Source organism: Danio aesculapii, chromosome 11, assembly GCF_903798145.1.
Source record: "Danio aesculapii chromosome 11, fDanAes4.1, whole genome shotgun sequence".
In the NCBI taxonomy this organism is placed as follows: domain Eukaryota; kingdom Metazoa; phylum Chordata; class Actinopteri; order Cypriniformes; family Danionidae; genus Danio; species Danio aesculapii.
Genome location: NC_079445.1, coordinates 29,166,486 through 29,183,405, shown reverse-complemented (window position 1 = coordinate 29,183,405; position 16,920 = coordinate 29,166,486). Strand labels below are relative to the sequence as shown.

The 16,920-nt window shown below is 34.3% G+C and overlaps 1 protein-coding gene across 2 annotated transcripts in view; it reads left to right on the top strand.

Annotated features, from left to right (window-relative positions):
- Nucleotides 1–16,920, top strand: part of igsf21a (immunoglobin superfamily, member 21a) — a 473,697-nt gene that overhangs the window by 271,556 nt on the left and 185,221 nt on the right. For both annotated transcript variants that reach the window (XM_056467746.1, XM_056467745.1), the window contains exon 3: nt 9,788–9,909. In XM_056467746.1, coding sequence (XP_056323721.1) covers nt 9,788–9,909 — 122 coding nt within the window. The remainder of the gene's footprint in view (nt 1–9,787; nt 9,910–16,920) is intronic.

The window sequence follows — 16,920 nt, the reverse complement described above, 5'->3', positions numbered from 1 at the left end:
TATAACGATATATTTTCAACATTTTTTAAAATATCCTATTTTTGTCCAAAAGCAAAAAGATATAATTTTAGGTTCCGAACTACTTGAGAGCAAGTTTATGAAACAGAAAAGAAAAAAAAATCAGGCAATGTAGATGTCTTTTTTCTTCAGTTGAATATTAAAGATTTATATTTTGACAGTGATCCTTGGTGATAAACCAACTTTGATACTTTGTGATAAATTGTACTTTTCACCAGTACATTCAGAGTGTAAATAAATAAATAAATACAAAGAGAACAAATACAGTTAAAACAGAAGTAACACCTGACAATGCTCTGAGTTTTCACAGTACTAAGTTGCGGCTGGAAGGGCATCTGCCGCGTAAAACAAATGCCGGAATAGTTGGCAGTTTAGTCCGCTGTGGCGACCCCTAATAAATAAGGGGCTAAGTCGAAAGAAAATAAATGAATGAATGCTCTGAGCTCTTTAAGGAAGTAAAATGATCAGTCTGTGCAAGAAAGTGATCTTTATTTCGAATATTATAATCTACAATCTCAACATTTGACTTCATAAGCTCGTCAGTAAAGAGGATTCATTTAATTTAGCTTGAATTTTTTTTTTTTTTTTTGACTCTCAAAGTGCCAATAGCCACTGACTTGCACTTTATGAATCACCAAGAATCAAGTTTCAGTTTAAAATCTTGTTCAACTGAGTAAAAAAGTGACCTACTGGACATTTCAGAGGCTCACTGCACACCACCGATTTTCAGGATCCTACAGTTTCCGGGCAGCAAGGTTTAGATTTGGGTACATGGACAGATTCAGAAGGCGGAGATGTTTTTCACTCACCAAGATCCTCTTCCTCCTCTCCAGATGGCAGACAGTCACTGTTATACGCCCGAGTCTTGGTGCTAATGTGTGGAACGGATTCAATAAAGCGCCCCCGAGCTGGATGTGCGTTTCCCCCATGTGGCCTTTTCCCTCAATAAAAGCACATTTATCTAGTTTGCTGTTGTCTGCCTGTCTCTTTCCTCGTTCTCATGGCGGATGTAGTCGTCAGGAGGACAGGGAGGACAGTGGTACTTGATGGATGTCCTTCCGCATGGGAGTTCAGATCCATTTTGATTAGGAGCTGAATTCATTAGATGCACATGTATGAACAAGCCATGGACAGCAGCCAGATACATGTCTCTCATTGTTTTTATCAGCACTATGATATGAGTGGTCATCTTCAAGAGTGCCGTTCACAACAAATAGAAAACATTGTTATTGAAGAATGGCTGAAATTAGGAGTATACTGTATATATATTTCTATCTGGAAAGTGGATGATCATTTTTGGAAAGTGCTTATGTGTTATGTGAGGGGCGCTGACAACAGATTTGAGGATTCAAATGCAGGTTGATTATGAGAATGGTCAGGCAAGCAGTGGTCAAAACAGGGGCAAACAGATGCATGTAGGGAAACCAGATTTGAGGTCAATAAACTGGCGAACGGTTGGTACATGCAGTAAGGAATCAAAACGAGAGTACAAGGCAAAGGGTCAAAACACAGCTAGGCTAGACAAAGGAAGCACGTCGTAATGTTCACAAAACAGATGAACAAGACTCAGCAAAATTTGTGTGTGCTGTATAAATAGTCCATCTCATCAGTTCATGAGCAGCTCCCAGCCATGTGTGTATGATCAACAAAAAAACAGGAACAGGTGTGTGTGTGTGCTGCTTGATGGGATTTGTAGTTGTTTATGGTAGCAGAATTGTAGTCCACATGAAAGTGAAGGTTCTCCAGCGATCTATGAGGGTTAGATCGCTGGTGATCATGACAGCATGCATATAATAGAATGTTTTTTCTTCTTTTTTTACTGATATATTTTTTGTGCATTTAAGAAAAGATTTTGTCAAAAGCCAGTACTTTGAGAGAATTTATTGCCTGTATACAGTTGTCAACGTTTGGAGTGGATAAAAATCTTTAATAAAAGTTGTCCTAAACTGTTGAACTATTGTTTTAGGAAAATTTTGAAAATGCTTTTTTGATCCACTTCAAATGTTTATGACTGTATGTTTATCACACTCAAAAAATATGTTTGCTGTTTGTTCAAACTGTTTATTTAAAAATTCCCAAATCTCCAACCTTTGATATGTTCAATCCACCTAAATTTGTAAAAACTCATAAGCTAACTTAATTCTTACATGTTGTCCCAACACAAATCGATTTTTTTACAGTGTAGAGTGGACATTTTGCAGTAAATCTGAATTGTTTTCCAAATAAAGAAGAGACAGAGAATTACAGATGTTTACTGTATTTCCTATTATTTTTGTTTTCTTCTTGAGAATGTCTTATTTATTTTAGTTGCCTGGAATAAAAGCCTTTTTAAATTTTAAAAACTATTTATGTGGTCAATATTGTTAGCCCCTTTGGGGTTTTATTTTATTTTATTTATTTATTTTTGGCTACAGAATAAATGACTGTTGTCCAATGATGCGCTGAATTACAAAAGGAATTAGTTATTATAATTTAGTTATTAATACTATTAGGTTTAAAGATGTATTGAATTAATCTACTCTCTGTTAAACATCACTTGTGAAATAAAAAAAAATATATATATATAATTTTTAATGAAGCACTCATAATTTTGACTTCACATGTCTGTTTAATGTATGCTTAAATAATAATAAAAGCAAACAGCAATTGCTTTATTTTATTAACATTGTATTATCACTTTGATTAAATTTTTTAATGATGTCATAAACAAAATAAATAAATAAATAAATTGAAATAATTATTTAAAATTTAAAATAATTTATTCATTCATTCATTTTATTTTCGGCTATGGACAATTTAGCCAACCCAATTCACCTACACCACATATTTTTGGACTTGTGGGGGTAACCAGAGGAAACCCACGCGAACACGGGGAGAACATACAATTTCAAATATTATTCAAATAAAATATTACATTTTTCTTTTCTTTTCTTTTTTTTATCATAACTGAAAATCAGGGTTATTAAAAATCTGATTTCTTAACTGAAGTTAAAGCATTGCGGTTGTGTTGTATAAAAAGTAACAGAAACATGATAGAAGCCTTGTAGCTGTTTTATTTTGATCAATTAACATGCAAAAAATAGTGTAAAAACATACAAAAAACATGTAGAAATCTAGTGAAACTGTCCATTTTTATTCATTCACATTACAATGCATAACTGTACAAAATAAATCTATTTCACTCATAATTTGAAGCATCAAGTGAACCAAGCAGGTCTGTATATCTACTGTATGTGAGAAGATGGAAGAATTCCCATAATGCTTACTTCATTTATATACTTCATTTTGTTTTCCATTCATTGGATGCCATTGTACAGTGGCACCTTTTGTTTCTCTCCGTGCTCTTGATGTTCTCATTACTGTCCTCTTCTGTTGTCATGAATGATGACAGAGTGGGTGACAGTGTCTGTTTTGTTTTTTTTTTCTCCAAAAGCCCATTTCGCGCTTCTATTTATCAGAGAGAATGTCAGAACCTTTACTCTGCTTCTCCCACTCATCATGTGCTTGCTGTTTTTAGCATACGCTCGCTGCTTATCAAATATTTTCATATGTGCTTGAATAAACACGAGATTTTTCTCCTTTCAAAATGCATGTAAACAGAGCAAACCTTTCACCTTGTGCATCTACTCAATTATAGATTTTTTATCTTTCCATTAAGTGCAAAAGCAGTGTCAGACCAAAAAACAAAAGAAAAAAAAATTGCCATATGGTCATATATCTCATTTTCTTTTTTCACACGATGCACAAAAACAATACTTTTCATGCACCTGTCAATTTTGACAATTTTTTTTCAGCCTAATGTAGTCTAATAGTCTAGTAGTCTAATGTAGTCTAATAGATTTAAATTTCTCACAAAAAAACATAAATCTAAACTTATATATTATACTATATATTATACTACTATATATATATATATATATATATATATATATATACACAGTTGCAGTCAGAATTATTAGCCCCCCTTTTATTTTATTTATTTATTTTTTTAATAAAAATATTTCCCATATGATGAGCAAGGTAATTTTCACAGTATGTCTGATAATATTATTTCTTCTGGAGAAAGTCTTATTTGTTTGTTTTATTAGAATAAAAACTGTTTTAAATTTTTAAAAACCATTTTAAGATCAAAATTATTAACCATCGTTAAACAATAACTTGCCTAATTACCCTATCCTGCCTTGTTAATGTAATTAACCTAGCTAACCTAGTTTAAATGTCACTTCAAGCTGTATAGAAATGTCTTGAAAAATATCTATTAAAACATTTTTATTAATAACTTAATAATAGGCAAATAATTCAGGGGGTTAATAATTCTAACTTCAATTTTTTGTAATATACATTATTACCTAAGAATTTTTTCATACATACCTACAATTTGCCTGATCTTAGGCAACATATAGTACAAAACGTGTGTGTGTGTGTGTCTTTTCCTATTGTTTGCAATATTTTTCGAATTATGGAGTGGTAAAAAGAGATTCCCAAATCTCCAAAGGCCAAAAACTTTTGATTTGTCAAAATAAATGAATTAATTTAAAACCCTGATTTTAATCAGTGTTCAGATTTCTGTGCAAGAAATCTATGCAAAAGAGTGCTTATTTAATGAGATTGTCTCATTTGCATATTTAAAAATGACATTTTAGAAAATGCGCAATACCAAAATATTTTTAGCAATTCTGAATGCAATCAACTGGCAAAGTATGATGAATAAACTTTTTTTACTGCATTCACCTGCAGTGTCTTGCCTTTAGTTGGTCTCTAATGCAGTTCACAGTGATTTATGAAGAAAAATATATAGAGGTGATTTTATGTTATGGTTGTACATTAAAGGTCAAAATACAGCTTTTCATCAGTCTTTTAAATGATTGCTGGCTTACACTTGAAGAAATACAGGTTGAATCATTTGAAACTGTCCACAATGCTGCAACAGTTTGAGTCCAGTGAAGAAATCTGTATTCAGCTATTGAGAGCACTTAACGGTTTCTCAGACATGTCAGACAGAAACGATTTTGCGTTTAACTTTTTAAAGCATTATTGGAGTCAGCTACAAAAGCAAACCAGGATCAGCCTGAAGAGAAAAAAAGCAACTATCAAACACAGTTTTGCTTTTAGCGACCGACCTTTCAATGTCACCACTTCCCTGTAAACCTGTCGCGAAATGCAGCAAATCCTTACAAGAATACCAGATGGGCCAGAGTGATCTTCATGCTCAAGTGTTTCTTTAGGTGGTTTTTAAGTGGTGTCACTTCACAATGTCCTGGGTTGACAAAATGAGAGCTTTGCTAAGCTGTTTTGAAGACTCTCAAGAATACTTGTTTATGTAGATGTTTATTAGCATCAAATAGTGTGTGTGTGTGTGTGTGTGTGTGTGTGTGTGTGTGTGTGTGTAAGCGTATATATATATATATATATAACACACACACACATACATGCATATATATATATATATACAGTTTAAGTCAGAATTATTAGCCCCCCTGTTTATTTTTTTCCCCAATTTCTGTTTAACTGAGAGATGATTTTTTTTAACACATATCTGAACATAATAGTTTTAATAACTCATTTCTAATAACTGACTTATTTTATTTAAAAAAAAATAAAAGAATAATAAAAAAATTTACAGAAAAAAATCTTTTAAATTCATATTTTAATAGGAAGCTAAACATTATTATATTATTATATTTGTGCATATGCATTAGATTAGCCAGAAGCCAAATCTGGAGCTTCTCTAACAAAATAACTTATGATAACGGTCCAAAAACTAGTACACCCAAATTTACGTTACAAATTTAAAAATTAGGAAAAATCAAGAGAAGCCAAAAATAAAACATAGTTTTTGTAGGTTGTAGGTTGCAATATTTTGCTTGAATTTAATGGTATTATCTTTTAATTTCTAAATACGTTTGGTGGCTAAAATATAATTATTATTATAATATATAATATTTTATAATATATTTTAACATAATCAACATGGTATACCATATGTTATAAAATACGATTCCAATTTGAGGACAAAAAAAAATTAAGAAAAAATCATCATCATATAGAGGTCAACGAAAAGGAAATGTATGCAAAAAAAGTTAATAAATACAATATTTTTATGTGTCGCTGGTTCGAGTCCCGGCTGGGTCAGTTGGCATTTCTGTGTGGAGTTTGCATGTTCTCCCTGTGTTGTCTTGGGTCCAAAAACATGTGGTATAGGTGAATTGGGTATGCTAAAATTAATCTCAGAGTATGTGTGTAAATGAGTGTGTATGGATGTTTCCCACTAGTGCATTGCAGCTGGAAGGGCATCCTCTGTGTAAAACTTATGCTGGATAAGTTGGCGGTTCATTCAGCTGTGATGACCCTGATGATTAAGGGACTAGGCTGAAAAAAATTAATTAATTAATTATTTTAGAAGATACGTTATACCATATTTATTATATTAAAATATATTATAAATATTAGGCTACAATAATTATACCCTTATTTATACATATATTCATATAATGTAAATATATTTTCTGCATATTTTTGTAGGTATGTTTGGTTGCAAATAATCAATAAAAAATTGCTACATCCATATATGCATGTACCTAATTTCTAATGTAAAAAATATGAGGTACAGAAGCAAAAACACTCTTCCAAATATAAATGAAGGCCTAGAACATATCCTAGCCCATACTATTTCCCACAAAACAGCTCTTGCTCCAGGTGCGCTAACAATACATCAAATCAGACTGAAATTGCTCTGTAATAGCTTGCCGTTATTGTGCGTTTTCAGATATGCATTATGTAAACATTATTCTATACGCTTGAATTGTTTATCCCCTGTACTCACTGCACCCATAATTCCATTGTGAAAGAGAATTTGAGCAATTATGAATCATTGTGCGTCGTAGTGTCTGCAGGCATTTAGTGCGAATCTCTGGAGAACTAGAGGTTATTGTGGCCGTCCTACACTCATTTGTGAGGGCAGCGTCAATTGTTTGTTCAAATCAAACCAATTTAACATTGTCCTCGTGGCGCTGTTGTTCCCTCACACAGAGGGAAAACCAATCGCAAATCCACCTAGGACTGATTTACAGCGCCAAGGGAGCAGATTAAGAGACCGTCGATAAAATCTCAAGCGCTTGCCGAAAGAAAAGACACCTGTCCCACCAACAATTCCACCGCTTCCAAAGCAGGCATTAACACTTCCATTAAAATCCGTCACCCCTCTTCTCTCTCTGAACGCCGAAGAGAAATCGCAGTCATTCAAATGCTAAGCGACTTTCTCTCCCCTGTGGATATTCGCGCGCAAAAAAAAAAAAAAAGAAGCGCGCTCCATCATTTGCAGGCATCGTCAGGGAGGGGGAAAAGATGCCAAATGAGTCGATGGTGCGAATTTCCCTCACCTCTGTGGTAACTCTTCACATTTCATTACCTTTTCTGTGCCGCAGACCAACAAAATGCAGCAAAAACCGTCAGCCGTCGTTAGATAACATACAGTTAAAAAAAAATACATCCCTTTAACTGTCTGCTTTACCAAATGGTTGACCACACTTACCGGCCACTTTATTAGGTACACCCTATTTTTGCCTTCTGAACTGCCAAGGTTGGACGTGTTGTGCGTTTAGAGATGGTCTTCTGCATATCTCGATTTTAACAAGTGGTTATTTGAGTTACTGTTGCCTTTGTATCAGCTCGAACCAGTCTGGCTGTCCTCTGACTTCTGACATCAACAAGGCATTTGCGCCAACAGAACTGCCACTCACTGGATATTTTCTCTTTTTCCGACCATTTTCTGTCAAACCTATAGATGGTTGTGCATGAATATCCCAGTAGATCAGCAGTTTCTGAAATACACAGAGCAGCCCGTCTGGCACCAACAATCATGCCATATTCAAAGTCATTTTGATTGTTTTAAAGATGACTGTATTAATATTGGTTTACACTACACAGCATTGTTGGTTAACCTAAAAAATAAATAAAACAAACATAATCCTGTTGCACTACTACACATGATTTAGATTTTATTGTAAAAAAAATCAAGAAAACATGTTAAATGAGAATCTGAAACATTACATGGCTTCAATAAATAAAGATGACTGTATTTAATAATCGTTTACACTACACAGCATTGTTGATTAATAAAAATAAAAATCAAACAAACATAATCCTGTTGCACTACTACACATGATTTAGATTTTATTGTAAAAAAAATCAAGAAAACATGTTAAATGAGAATCTGAAATATTATATGGCGTCAATAAATAAAGATGATTAAGTATTCAAAAAAAAAAAAAGCGGATTTTGGTCATTTTCCAACACAACCTAAAATCGACCAAATGCCAATGTAATTTGACATCGTTATTGGACGTCAAAAAAACATTGTCCTTAGACGCTGATAAGACATTGAATTTTGGTCACCTGACATCATGACCTAAATCTAACCTAATATTGATGTCTTATGATGTTGTGTGCCTGCTGGGTTATATTTCAGAAATTATGAGATGGGTTGAAAAAAATGCATTGAGTGTGTTAACTAGTGACATTAGAAGTTAAGAAATGCAATCCAATTTTATTTCTTGGTGAGACAGTTAAAGAGATATTTCAAACATATTCGTATATAAATACAAAAAAGGCACCCCCATTTTAATGTTTAATATATTTTAATATGTTGATAAAGCACTTATTTTGCCTAATTATCTTCTAAGAAAATCTAATAACATTTCATATTTAAAGAACAAAAAATATTTTATGTCTTAATCGAGAAACTGATTTTTTAACAATAATAAATTAATAAATAAATACACAAATAAATAAAAAACTCTTTTTCACTGACACTGCAACTGCCAAAAACACTGTTATGTTTGCTAAGCTGTGAATATAAATATCTGGTACATATATGCTTTTCTAGCATATTTTACATTGTGCTATATTTCTAAATAATTTTTGGAGTGTCTCAGTGGTTAGCCCTGTCACCTCTCAGCAAGAAGGTTGCTGGTTTGAGTCCAGGCTGGGTTAGTTGGAATTTCTGTGTGTAGATTGTATGTTTTCGCCATGTTTGCGTGGGTTTCCTCTGGGTGCTCCTGTTTCTCCCACAGTCCAAAGACACGCAGTATAGGTGAATTGAATAAACTAAATTAGCCATAGTTAATGAATGTGTATGTATGTTTCCCAGTAAGTTGGCGTTTCATTCCACTGTGGCGACCCCTAATGAATAAAGGAACTAAGCGAAAGAAAATGAATGAATGTAAAAACTGAATACTTTAGATCTCCATTGACATTCTGTTGGAAGGTTGGTAATGTCTCAAATGTAAAATACATTGTGAAGTATATTTTGGGTTATGAAGGTTAAAATTAAATAGATTAGAAGCTAAATATATATTTAATTGAGCCTCACAGTCACAAAATATATTTAGCAGATATCTAAAATGTAAATACAGTGATAATAATCTGTAATAATACTGAAATACACATTTCGCCCCTTTTTTTCTTTATCTTATTGGTGGTTACTTTATAGTGCACTAAATACCTAATGTCACAATGAAAATGTGTCTGATTTCATCATGCTCGGCAGAGCTCTTTTAAATGTGTCTCCTCAAGAGCTCTTAAATAATATACCAATAATAACTCTAAACGGATCAATGGGATCATTTTAAAGTGTGAGAACTAACTTTGCCTGTGGGCACTGAGCTCTTGTACTGTCTCGTCTCATTATTTATGTATAGGGGTCTATGGAATATCCACTTCATAATGAGACACCTCGTTTTATGAATGTTTTATTCTTATTTCCTAACAGGTGACTGACGGGGGCACTATTAAGCAGAGGATTTTTACATACGATGCTATGTTCAATACAAATTACTCTCATATGGAGGATTACCGCAGACGGGAAGACCTGGTGTATCAGTCGACAGTCCGGTAAGAACCTTTCTGTGTTATTTGATTGCCACTGGATGTAATATTTATGTAGTCTGAGTGATTGAGGTGCCAGATTTTGTTCATTATCAATACATCGTTGTTTAGTAAGTTGATGTGTGTTGCTAGAGCCATGGTGTATTGGTCCAGGTGTTCATGTAGGTAATATACCATGCCGTCTGACTTTAAAATATTACTTTATATATTTTTCCCATTTGATTTAATGATGCTGTGAAGACAAATATTTTGGGTATTTGCTAATGCATTTTACAGGAAGATTTAGATGTTTTCTTGCAGATTTAACATAAAATTAGTTATCATTGTATGCATTGTATCATAGTTAGCATTATATTTGTTTGCGTTATGAAACATTTATATCAAATGTTGGTTATCGTATCAGCCAAAATGTCTATATCTGTGTTACCCAAATATAGGCTGCACACATAGTCACATATTATGTCTGATGTCACATGTGCATGACATCAGAAGAAGATTTGTATTCCTATACTAATAATTGGCTTCCTGGTATAAAGTTATCATATCGGTGTCTGCCAAAACATTTAATATCTGTGCACCTCTACTATTACTAAGCATATACACTATATGCACATAACCAGGGCTGGGTTAACATGAAGGCTAGATGGGGCTGAAGCCCTAGGGCTCTTGATTGGCTGAAGAATTATTTTGCGGCATGACGCCAGGAAACACATCTTTGCGTTATGCGTTTGCACATCGATAATGTGAAGCATTCCTTTCGGTTCGCCGCCTGTCAAAAACAGTGACATCGGTGATAAACTGGGGCTCGGAGTGGCTGTAGGACAATCAGAATAATGAATAACCCTGTTTTAATCATCTATGAGGGTGATCAGATGTCACAATTTTTCCAGGACAGTCCCTTATTTTGGCACTACCACGAGAACCGTCCAGTCAAAGGTAGGCTAACAAAGCAAAAAAATAGATTTCAAACAGTATTCATCATTGATTAACTTTATAGGTAGTAACAGAAGCTGGGACAGGTGGAATCATCCTCAATGGAGTCATAATTGAAGTGTAGTCTCAGCTGCACTGACTACAGCTGGACTCAAGAAATCGGCACACCCCTGTGCAATCCTTCCATCACAAAATATAACTAAGACAGTTTGCGATTAAAACAAACAAACAGTTATCTAAAGTCCATCTTTGCAAAATACGTATCTCAAGTAAATACTCTCGGTTATGGTTTATGGTAAGTCTAACTGAACCAGTTAGAAAGCACTTTTTTTATGAATCCTTACCTTGCTCCTTTTATGAAAATGACAGTAATAATATGGAACAATGAAATATTGGCATTGGCTTTCATCAGACTTATATTTTATGCAAAAACCATAGAAATAAGAATGCTAGTCTTCTGTAATTGAGAAGACTACATTGTTTTAGATATTAGAAGCATGGATTATTTTTTTATTATAATTATTTTGTGAGGTAAAAGGCCCAATGTGTTCTGAATCCGGCCCTGAGCATGACATAAAACATCCGGCCCTGAGCATCTATCAAAATGTACTTTAAATAAATTGTAGCTGTATAGGCATATGTATATGTGTATATATATATATATATATATATATATATATATATATATATATATATATATATATATATATATATATATATATTATATATATATATATCTATATATAGTATTATATAGTATATATTATATATGTATATATACAGGGCTTAATTTGAGCTGGAACACGCCGGATCTGTCACCTCATTTTACCAATGCCGCTCCTCATCCACCCTCCTCCCCAGTCCACTGTTCACTTTCTTATACATATATATACATGTGCATGACATAAAAATCCCCAGCAGACACACAACACCATATGATGTCAATATTAGTTTAGATTTAGGTCACCAGCATCTAAGGACAATGTTATTTTGATATCTAATAATGACGTGAAATGATATTGATATTTTGTTTGTTATTGGTAAGTGACCAAAAATCTAACGTCGAGTCAACATCTTAAACCAACGTCATATTGACGTCAAATACTGCCATTTATTTATCAGGTATGGCAACCAAAATCCAATGTCTGATAGACATCATAGTGGAAACATCCATACAACGTCAACCCATTAGACGTTGTTTTTCAGGTTGCATTGGAAACATCTGTCTTATGTTGGACATTGACGTCGGCCTAACATTGGGTTCTGATGTCAACCTTAATTTTCATTTCCGAACAAAATGCAACATCCCACGACATTGGGGTTTAACATCAAACTGATGTCATCTAGATTCCAGATTGACGTTGTACCCCAATGTCATGAGGCATTGGGGTACAACGTACCCCACTTAGATGGTACTCATTTAAAATCATGATAAAACATCCTTTTAGCAAAGACAATATGTGCGAAATATAATGCTGGGACTAGCATCATATGTGTATTGTGTATTCATTAGCATATAAGCTAATGAACGCTATGTTTCCATTGCACTTTACATAGTGGTGTCCTGTGTATATCGCCAACATGAAGGCCTAAAAAAGTTAAATTTACTAAGTGAAACATGACCTGATTAAGAATCTTTACCTCAGTATCTGGTGCTTTCAGGTATTTTCATTCATTGAGCCCCTAGCCAAGCTTTTCTTTTGGGCCCTGAGTTGCAGTTTTTCTGCTCCCCATTCAGGAGGTGTCATCTTTAGCCTTCGCTTTCCGAACATCTGCTGTAGTGTTTCACAGGCCCGCTGAGGCACACACGTGTTTCCCAAGTCATCCCTGATACCTAAGGCTCAGCTTCAGGCGGAAAAAAGCGAAAGCAAGCCCCAGTAATACTTTCTCATATCTGCTCTGCTCCTCAGAAAAACATACAAGTTTCTTGTCTAACCAAAAGCTGGTACAAACTATTATATGAAAAAAAGAAGGGTTTGATAATGTGCTGCAGGATTAGCTGTACTTTCTGCAGATATGTGCGCATGTGAATCAAGTCCAGGTTTTCAGGTAACAGATTACACTTCCTCCCTGGTTCGCCTGGAAAGTGGGACAGTGTATGCTGTGTACACGCACAGAAGCAAACACTTCTACCCAGCAGGAAGTAAATTGACTGTCACACTATAAGCAGCAGTAGGGATCACCTGCATTGACCTCGCAGTCTCACATAATGCTGTGGAAGGAAGATGGTACCTGCAGAGACCATCAAAGTCCATGTGCAGTTGCTTAAGTATAAACACACACGTATATTGTCTCCAAAATAATTTTCATTTCTAAATGTTGCTTTATTTCCCAGTAGAGAAAAACCTACTTAACTCAAGATTTATTCTCTAAAGCCTGATTTATATTGCTGCGTCAAGTGATTGGCATACACTGCGATATTTTCAATGCACATACTGTTCTTTAGCTGATGCATGTTGTGAGCATTTATACTACTGCTTTCTGTCTGTGCTGCTCTGGCAATAACACTTCAGAAACACTAGTAGGCAGCGGGGTTTCTATGTTCCACTATGTTGAGTTTCTTTCTCAGTGTTTTGAGTTTGAGAACTGTAGAAGAGGCTCACATTCATTCAGGGTTGAAAAAATCGATAGTGTTATTCACAAAGTAAACACAATTCAAAAGTATTTATTCTGAGCTTCTCCATGGGACCAAGCCGACCAATCACAGATATTGTTTTCTGCCTGTATGTGAAATGTAGTTACATTTTTGAGAGGTCTGTATCAGGTTACGGTGAAGAGTATGCAGCTTTGTGAAGGCTATGCAGAACATAATTGAGTAATACACTCAATGCATAAGAATAATTTGCCTTTAAGACTTCAGTTTTATTTTGTGCATAGTTTAAATGTAATAGGTGCTTCAATAATATGCAACTAAATAGGTAAAGATTGTGAAGACAAACTTTAATGATAGCTTTATAAAGACTTCGGTTTAAAGTATTGTTTGATGTTTTCAAAGGCTTTTATTCAGTGGATGAATAGATAGTTGATAGACCAATAGCTGACTGATAAATAGATAGATACATTAATTGATAATGGCCAGATAGACCAATAATTCATAGAATCATAGTTTATGGATGGATGGATGGATTGATTGATGAATCTGTAATTGATAGACCAATAGATGATGGATGTATAATTGAAATAGGGTGATAGTTGGATGGATGGATAGTTCATTAGACTGATTGTTGATTGAAAATTGGAAGACAGTTTAATAAACCATCTGTTTCTTGATAGATAGACTGTTGATGGATGGATGGATATGCAGTTGATAGACCAACAGATGATGGATGTATAATTGATAGTGGGTAATAGTTGTTGGATGAATAGATGGATGGATGGATGGATAGTTGATATGGGCTGATTGTTGATTGAAAAATGCAGGACAGTTTGATAGACTAATTGTTTCTTTATAGATAGATTGTTGATGGATGGATGGATGGATGGATGTGTAGTTGATAGACCAATAGATGATGGATGTATAGTGTTATAGGGTGATAGTTGTTGGATGAATAGATGGATGTATAAATGGATAAATGGATAGTTGAAACGGGCTGATTGTTGATTAGAAAATTGGAAGACATTTTGATAGACCAACTGTTTCTTGATAGATTGTTGATGGATGGATGTATAGTTAATAGTCCAATAGATGATGGATGTATAATTGATATTAGGTGATAGTTGTTGGATGAATAGATGGATGGATGGATGGATGATTAGTTGAAAAGGGCTGATTGTTGAGTGAAAATTGGAGGACAGTTTGATAGACCAAATGTTTCTTGATAGATTGTTGATGGATGGATGGATGTATAGTTGATAGTCCAATAGATGATGTGTGTATAATTGATATTGGGTGATAGTTGTTGGATGAATAAATGGATGTATGGATGGATGAATGGATAGTTGATATGCGCTGATTGTTGATTTGATAGACCAATTGTTTCTTGATAGATAGATTGTTGATGGATGGATGGATGGATGGATGGATGGGTGGATAGATTGATGTGTAGTTTATAGACCAATAGATGATGGATGTATATTTGTTATAGTGTGATAGTTGTTGGATGGATAGATGGATGAATGGATGGATGGATGGATGGATGGATGGATAATTGATGTGGGCTGATAGTTGATTGACAGTTAGAGAACAGTTGGATAGACCAACTGTTTCTTGATAGATGGATTGACAAAGATGTATACAGATTGAGAGAAAGAGAGTGAGTGATGAATATCTTGACAAAAACACTCATTATGAAAGCATGTTTTTCATCAGAGACAGTTGTTTATAATGTACAAGTGTACACACTTCACAAACCCTTTCCCTGTAGCCTCCAACACAGCATTCTGTAAGAGATCAAGAGCACCCAGACAGTATATTTCACAGGTATTAGCTGTTATTTTCATTCCAGAGTGGCACACAGTCATACCAGCAGGCCTTGCCGCTCTAATTCAGTTCCCAGCCTTTTCGCTTGTAAATATTGTAAATAAATGCACAAGTAAAGATCTTTCTTAAAGTAAGAGCAGAGAGATAGACGTGTCTGCCTCTAGCTGGGCCACAGAACTTGTTTTCACATTAAACTGAAAAGGCAGTGATGCTATTTCGTCTGTCTGCATTCTGCTCAAGTGTACGCATCTCATCGCTTGAAGTAATGCAGAATAATAAAAAAGCTTTGGTTTTGTTTTTTGTTTTTCAATTTTGAACAGCTTTTTTTCTTTTGACTTGCTAGTCCCATCACAATCTAACATGACAGTTTGAATTCTCAAACGAAAAACTTCGAACCACACAAGGTGTCAAATGAGACATTATTACAGTGCAAATTGAAATTCTGTGTCGTTTCTAAACTCTCCCCTCACAGCCCCCCTCAAGGAGGCTTTGCAGTTGAAGGTGTTTGAAAAATTAATTCTGTTCCTTTTTAATATTTAATATATGTCATAATGTTAGATTTTTTTCTTGTACCTCACTAGCTTCTCCTTGTCACAAAGCTGCAAATGTATTAAGATGGAGAGTTTGAGCTGTCAATCAAGTCTCACAAAGGTCCACAGGACCCTCCCCTTGCACTAAGACCTGACCCTCTTCTCTCATTATCATGGACACCTCAATTCTTCACCTGTTCCTATGAGACCCAACTGCTCTTGGCAAAACATTCGGCTTTATACTCTGAAACAAAAGCACTTACACCCACTGGGCCCTCCAGGGCCCTTCAGGAGAAGCCTGTTCTTCAGTAAAAGCACCTGATTATCACGCACATCTATCAGATTTTTCCCCATGACTCTTTATTGGAACGTGAATGCAGTGTGAAAAGAGAGCGATAAAATATGCTGTGTGTCATTGAGACATGTGATGTTGCTTTAGAGACTGGAGGTGAGAACATAGTGGAGGTGTTTGATGGTTATGTACCTTATCGAGAAAATGGCCACATTCTAATTGCATTGATTTGGGAAAATTTTATTTCCAAATGTTTTTGTGTGATTAAGAAGTGTACACATTTTACATTGTCTCTAGTGTGTCTGTTCCAAGGTCTTGAACATTTCTAAATAAGCCAGGACAATTTATTAGATAATTTGGCTTTGTATTTTTATCATAGTAGATCAATGAGTGCGTTTAAAACCATGACCATATAGTGCAGATCTTCATAAATAATACAAAAATGCATTCATGAATAAATGCATGGAACGGCTGTATGAGTGAATACACACGTAACAGTTCACCTCTACTTAACTGTGTGTTTGATGACTTGTGAAAACATTGCACTTTATGTATTATACATTATACTTCTAAACACTGTAAATGCAGAAAATATGATACCATTAGTTTGCCCACAACACATATAAGAAAAGGCCTCAGCTGAGACATTCACTGCACATTTATGTAATTACAGAATTCCTGGCTTTTTTATATATATATATATATATATATATATATATATATATATATATATATATATATATATATATATATATATATAATTATATATATATATATATATATATATATATATATATATATATATATATATATATATATATTATATACACAATACACATAAG